General features: G+C 37.5%; 1 protein-coding gene across 1 annotated transcript; it reads right to left on the reverse strand.

Annotated features, from left to right (window-relative positions):
* Positions 1-4,679: 4,679 nt before the first annotated feature.
* On the reverse strand, positions 4,680-5,844 carry LOC143556068 (uncharacterized protein At5g01610-like). Its single transcript, XM_077045496.1, has 3 exons — positions 5,648-5,844; positions 5,121-5,175; positions 4,680-5,058 (listed from the first exon to the last, which is right to left on the reverse strand). Exons 1-3 carry the CDS (start codon positions 5,708-5,710, stop codon positions 4,688-4,690), a joined length of 489 nt encoding a protein of 162 aa, XP_076901611.1. The 5' UTR covers positions 5,711-5,844; the 3' UTR covers positions 4,680-4,687.
* Between the last annotated feature and the right edge of the window lie 1,844 nt (positions 5,845-7,688).

Here is a 7,688-nt window from a genome sequence, read left to right on the forward strand (position 1 = left end):
ATACAAAAGAAAGTATGAAAGTATGAATGAAAGAGTATAAGTTTGTGTGTATTGTATAATGTGTGTTTAACTAGAACTCACTCAGCGTAGCTGACTTTTAGTATGCACGCAGGTGAGTAGGATGAGGCAGCTCGCTTGAGGGGACACGTGGCACTGAATAAGAGGCTGGCATCGGAAGACTCAAGACGTTTAAGTTAATGTTTTGTTTATTTTGAAAGACAAGTTACTTGTTAAAACAAGTTTTGGATTGCTATGAAATGTTTATTAAAGTTTTTATATACCGCGAATGATTTAATTAACTCTGATATTTAGAACTGCGTTTATGAGTAAATCCAACACGAAAGTAGGGCTACCGATAACGGGGCCTTACATGAAAGTGAATGAAATTAGGGATTAATAGAGTTATACATTCACTTCTCGCACTTTTCGCTGTAATATCATTTCTCGCAAGATCCATCCCCTATATATATATATATATTAAGATTTATGGAGTTATGTTGTTGTGAAAGAAAATAAAAGTTTTTGATGAAAGTTTGGAGACAGAATTACAGAAATTGTCCTTTATGTTTGTATCAGATTTCACTTGTTGTCCTTTATCTTCAAAAGTAACATGATTTGTACTTTACGTTTTCAAAATGCTACACCATTTGTCCATTAACCCTAACCCGGTTAGATTTTATCGTTAAGTCTGGTCATGTGCGTTGCACTTTAGGGAAAATTGGTCATTTTCCCCATTTATTTATAATAACATTTTAATAATTAAATGAATATATATATTTATATATCTTTCTAAAAACTCTCTCGCTCTCACTCTCTTCTCTACAGTTTACCCACACAACCTGAAACCACCATCCAACCAACCGCAACAGAATTGCCGGCCACCACTATCAAGAAAAACGTCGGCCACCATCAGCCGCAGAACCACCATTGTCACTACCACCACCCACCACCAAACACGCCATCTGTCACTGCCACCACCCACCACCACACTGTTGCAACCTCCACCTCCGAATGGAACCACAGAATTTGCCGCCACAATTAAAACATCCACTCTTGAACATATTCAACCATTCACGAAACCCTAATTGGATTTTAACACCCAAATTCAACGTTCAAGAAGCTGTAATCGGATTTTGAAAACCCAAATTCAACATTCATGAAACCTTAATAGGATTTTGAAGCCCAAATTCAACCACGAAAGCTGTTGCTAATTGTTAATGGATGGATCTTGAACTAGAATTCGTAGCAGCGACGGTGGGGTTTGATGCGGAGATGACAACTGCAAAAGGGTTTTCAAGATTCCAAATCGTGACCAAAATCAACAATGATTGAAATTAAGGATTGATGGGTTGTTGATTTGGTGTTCAAATATGGAAATTAATATTGTGGTCATGATTTAGGTCACAAGGCCTGCCCTATTTTGGCCACAAGTTGTGTATGCATTTCAGTGGTGATGATTGAAGATGGTGAAGGAGACAATCATTGATGGCGACATGTTCTTGAAGGTCGGTGTTTAGTGTTGATGGTATGGTAATTAATGTTAGGGTTTTAGAAAGAAGTGGTGTCGCGGTGGTCCGACTTAGATGGTAACAGGTGGCGAGGTGGGTGGTAGAGGTGCACAAATCGGGTTTTTCAAATACCCGGGTTCGGGCCTGGAACCGGGTTCGAGTATGACCGGGTATTGAAACATTAGATATTGGTAAAAACCGGGTCGAGTTCGGGTCCAGGTATTGCCTCTAAAAACCATACCCTATGCATCGGGTTCGGGTCGGGTATAGAACCTGGTATTCTAAAATCGGGTATTTGAATACCCTATTTTCGGGTATTGAAAAAACCCTATTTGTGGGTTTTTCGGGTTTTTTCCCGTATTTTTCGGGTATAAATTGGATTTTTTAAAAGTTTGTACTTTTTAGGGGTATTTTTCTGGTATTTCTAAGGTACTTTTCGGGTATTTTTAAGGTATATATCGGGTATTTGAAATACCCGGTTTCGGGTATCGGAAAAACCTGGTTCCGGGTATGGAACCGATTCGGGTTTTTGGATAATACTGGGTACAAATCGGGTTCGGTTCGGGTTAGGGTTTTAGTACCGAAATGCATACCCTATCCGTACCCTACGGGTAGGGTCGGGTACGGGTTCGGATATTAAAACCCGGGTATTAAAAAAACCGGTTCCGGGTTTTTATTTCGGGTCCGATTCCGGGTTCTGGTTTTTTTGCACCTCTAGTGGGTGATGTGATTGTGGTTTTCTTGTCAAAGTGGGGGTGGGGGTGTTCTTCGGGTTATTTATCCGGGTTTCGGTTTGTTTGGGTCTGGTTGTTCGGGTTTGAGCTCAAAACAAATTGACCCAAGAACCGACTCAAATAAGTTTGGTTTGTTCGGGTTTCGGGTTAAACGGGTCGGTTAATTCGGGTCGGGTTTCGGGTTTAACAAATTAAAAAAATTTATCCACCTTTAACAATATAAAAAAGAACCATATTTTAAGCCGTTATACAACCATATTAAACTATGAATTATAATATTTAGCAAAACCTGAAAATTATCATACAAGCATGCATTAGACGAGATGGAGTGTTGTAGCATGTGGATCAATGCTTGTGTAGATTGAAGAAACATGCCCAATACATATTGGTTTAGATATTATACCTTTTAAGTTTTTGAATTGAAGATACATTCTCAACATGCTTTACGGTAATTAATACATTGGGATCCAATGTGATAGATCCAAATATTAATTGGAGTATTGAAAACAGCCGAACAAGAATACATATGGTCACTATGTTACTTCACCGCTAAACTACCCTATAAAAATCAGGATACATACATCGATGTATCATACTTCGGGTTATTTGGGTCAACCCGAATAAGGGTATTACAACCCAAATACCGACCCGAATATTTTATCTCGGGATCGGGTTAGGAGTTTAATCGGTTCGGGTGAATTCGGATCGGGTTATTTGGGTCTCGGGCCGCTTTGGTTCGGGTTCCTTATTCGGGTACGGATAAAAAACACACCTCTAGGTGGGGGTGATGGTGGATGGAGAGAGAGAGAGAGAGAGAGAGAGAGAGAGAGAGTTAATATATATAATTTATTTATATTCTTTAAGTTTAATTTTTAAAATATATTTTTTTTGTAAACTGATAAATTACTAATTTGTCCTCATGTGCAAGGCACATGACAAAACTTAACAATAAAATCTAATTGGGTTAGGGTTAAAGGACAAACGATGTAACATTTTGAAAACGTAAAGTACAAATTATATTATTTTTTATGATAAAGGACAACAAATAAAATATGATACAAACATAAAGGACAATTTCTGTAATTCTGTCAAAGTTTGGAATATAATGTGAAGCCGATCTAACGTTTTGTTGAAAAGTTAGGTGTAGCCTGACCCAACATCAAAGCCCTGGATTCGGTTGTAGCAATAGTCTTGACTCATGTCTTATCTTGCTAAAAAATGCAATCTGATCAAGGCTAAAGGCTTGGAGAAAACAAATAACTAGGGGTGTTCAAAGTTTGATATCCGGAGTTTCAGATATCTGAAACCAGGTTTCGGATAGTTGATTTCACTATCTAAGGTTGTGTTTGTTTTTGCTTGAAAGGTCTGCATGAGGGTTATGTCTGTGGGCGCACAGACATAAGTTCCTGAAGACAGTTTGTTTAAAAAAAAAGAAAAAGATTTGAAAATTGCTTATATGGTCTTAAATAATAAGTTAATATCCACCATCTTCACACATATTTACATTTCTTATCCTACTAACATCCAATGTCCACCACCACCACCACCTACCGTGCGCCACCACCCACCACCTACCGTCCACCGCCACCACCACCACCCACCGTTCGACGCCACCACCACCCTTCGTCCGCTACCACCACCGTCAACCAACCCACCACCACCACCACCACCCAACGTCGACCTCAACCCACTACCACCACCCACTTTCTGCAACCACCACCACCACCCGCCACCACCATCCACCACCACCACCCACCATCCACCACCACCGGTCAGCACCACCGCGACTCACCGTCGGCCACAACCACCGTCCACCACCACCACCCACCGCCACCACCACAGTCCACCACCCACCACCGTCAATCACCACCACTACCCACCATCGGCCACCATCATCGTTCACTACCAAGGTCCATCACCACCATTCACCGCCTACCACAATCGTCTACCACCGATCGTCAACAACTACCCACTTTCATAGTCCGTACACCACAAACAATTATTTTAGAAGTCTACAAACGTAAATGACTTTTATCTATTGTGATATATATGATAAGTAACTAATTTTCAGCTTATGCAGACGATATCTAGTTTATAAAACAAACAATATTATATTTTCATATTGCAGACCTTAAGACCATATCTTCACTTACAGACATAAAATCAAATGAAATCAGATTGCAGACAGTTTTTGTCTTCTAAAACAAACAACACCTAAATCTGTATCCGAAGTTCATAAATCCAAATTTCGAGTATCCGTTTGAATAGTGAAATAAATATCTTAATTCTTAAATAAAAAGGAGAGAAAGAAAAAAAAACCCCTCAAATTTCATTATTAGATACATCATGTCAGCATCCAAATAAAATTATTAGATTTATAAGAAGAACTCATAAAATAATAATAATAATAATAATAATAATAATAATAATAATTGAGTGGATGAGTTAGAACTTATCTACAGGGATCCCATCTCTAACAACCTGATACACTTTTCTTTCCCTGGTCTTGTTCAAGCCAGCAGTGAAATGCAGCTTAGCTTCTTCAGAGACAATGGATGTAACTCTCACCCATATCACCACTTTGGTTTTCAGACCTTCTATTTCACTTAGTTTTCCTTTTTCTATATGACACGTCACACTTGTTGAAAACCTCAAAATAGACGAATCTCGGTAACTCACTTCACAGATTGCGGGTAAAGTGACGGTTAGCTTTTTGGTTTCTTCATCCAACTCATATTTTGTTGCTTCACGAGGAAAGATACCGGCTGGTAGTTCAAATTCTTGCAGCACATCAGCCAGTGGTTTTTTCCTTTTTTCTGCAACCAAGATTAATCAATATTAATCATAATTACGTACATTTAGTTAAAAGGAACCTCACCTGTCGCTGAAGTCACCAGCTTTTTTGCTCCACCTTTAATGTTTTTTGGCACATCCTAAGATACAAAAAGAGCTAGCTAGGATCAGTATAGTATGCATGCGTCCTAATATATATCTTTCTATATACAATGAACTTATATATTTATATTATAATATTACATATTATGACAAGTTATGTGCCAAATAATGCACAATAGTTTTCTTCGTACCTTGGTCAAAATGGAAGGGGAAAAAAAATTTAAAACGAAGAAAACATAAAATAACTCGATCAGCATGTATTCAAATATAGGTTGATTGTTAAAATCTAACAATTAAGAAGCAATTTTGTGCGTATCGGTTAGTGTGGTGGATGAAATTCAAGGTTAAGCATGCATGAAATCATTTGTTAAATGAATAATACATAGATGCAATCAACATATCGGTGAATATAAGCAGAAGCATGCATATACATGACATTGATAAATTAATTGAAATCCAATTAATTAATTAATTAATTAAGATGGAAGGAATGGATTAAATATTACTTACATTGAGATCCTTGGTTACCTCTTTGGTTTTGTTACTAAACCAATACCCCATTAGCGAACCCATCTTCTATATGATCGTCTTTCTCTCTCTAGAAATATCGAGAGAGAGAGAGAGAGAGAGAGAGAGAGAGGACAAAGGATGGAATTGGTTTTTGGTGGAAAATAGATCAACATCAAGAGGGTTTTGCTTTCCTGCCACTTTCCACCGTTCATACAATTATTAATTAATATTTAAAAAAAAAAATTAATATTTTATTTTTGTTTTCATTGTTTCTTCTCTTCCGTATAAAACACAAAACACTTATATTTTTATTTCGTCATAATACATAGATGGTTCTTTATGTCTGTAATATTATATCATTGTTTTCATTGTTTTTCTCTTCCGTATAAAACACATAACACTTTTACGTTTCTAAATCCAACAACATTTATCATTTAGCCATAATCCAATTAATTTTTCTCTGTAAGTTTTGTCATGTCTTTCACAAAAGGACAAATTAATTTTTTTACCCATTTAATTAAAAAAAACATTTTATTAATTATTTAAAAGATTATATATAACTAAAAATATAAATAAATATTAAAACATATAAATAAAAGATTAAAACTCTCTCTCTCAAATTCTCTCTCACACAAATTCACTCTTGTTCTTCTTTCTCTTCTACAACACATCACCACCACTAACACATCACCACCATCAGCTACTATACAACCCATCACCGTTAGCAACCATACAACCCTAGCTGCTGCTGCTATCGCTGCCACCATCACAACCCACCGCCAGCCCATCACAAACCCTAGATCTGTCGCTGAAACCACAAACAGCCTTCACTCCTCCCCACGTCTAGGGTTAGTAGAAAGAAACCTATCATGCACAACCCTAGAAGAAGAACATGAGTCCTACGGTAGTTTGATGACCATCGTTCAAGTCAATCAAAAACCTAATTATTCTAAATAGTTAGAGCAAGTAGGGTATCACATCACAAGGAGTATGTGGTCAATGCAATTCGTGTAACAGATTTAATATTATGAAGTGACTGGTTTTTAGTGCTGATCATACAAGCAATAGTTTGAATTAAGAGAACTAAGCAACGAACAAGTAAACGAGTATTAAGCAGTTAACAAAGCAACCACACCCGGGAATTCAAGTAAGCAACCAAACAGTATCTCATGCAACCTAACAGAATTATTATTAACGATTAACTGAAAACTGATCAACCAGACAAAACCTTAGACGTCAACAATTACTTTACACACGGCACTGGTTATCAAACAGTCCTTGCCAGTGTGACTCAGTTAAGGGTAATTGTTTGTTTTATCGTATTCAATCTAACCAAACAGTTATATGACTAATTATCTAACAACTGGTAACAGATCGTTCAGACCAATGTCAACCTAAACCGACCGAACACATAGAAATACTAAACATCAATAATCATATATCAATCATCAATAACAAAACATAAGTATTCTTAATCACAAGAGAAAAACTGTAAAAGGTTACAAACTATACATCCCGGGTGCGATTCTATGAGATTATCCGAGCCTAGACATCATCGAATCTTCAATATGGATGATATGGATCATATGTAGGGTCTTGACACGAGCTAGGATAGTGGAAATCGCCTTCTTGGACTGCTGGAATCGCCTATGGTTCGTCAAAACCGAGTTAGGGTTTCATGTTGATGAAACAGAGGTTATAAACTCAAAATCCCGTCTGCACACCGGGACTCAAAGGCCCATCACGTACCGCGATTGACCAAAGTCAAACATTAATTAATCTCCCATCTCGGTACGCGATGGGTACTTCAGCAGGCCCATCGCGGTAACACCAATCTTCAACTATTTCATCGATTCGCGTGCTGGACATCCCGGGTCTTCATTCCGTGTCACAACAGGTCCATATTGAGTACTTTAACGTCTGTGACCTGAAATCCAATAATACACTTATGAAGTATCGACAGTTCAAGAATAAACAGTTAAAACTAGATAATAAACGAACTAAAACATATACAAATTAACCGACCATTACAGTTGTGGGA

The sequence above is a fragment of the Bidens hawaiensis genome, unplaced genomic scaffold, assembly GCF_021521415.1.
Source record: "Bidens hawaiensis isolate Kalapana, Puna unplaced genomic scaffold, B.hawaiensis_p1.1 tig00018433_1, whole genome shotgun sequence".
NCBI lineage: Eukaryota > Viridiplantae > Streptophyta > Magnoliopsida > Asterales > Asteraceae > Bidens > Bidens hawaiensis.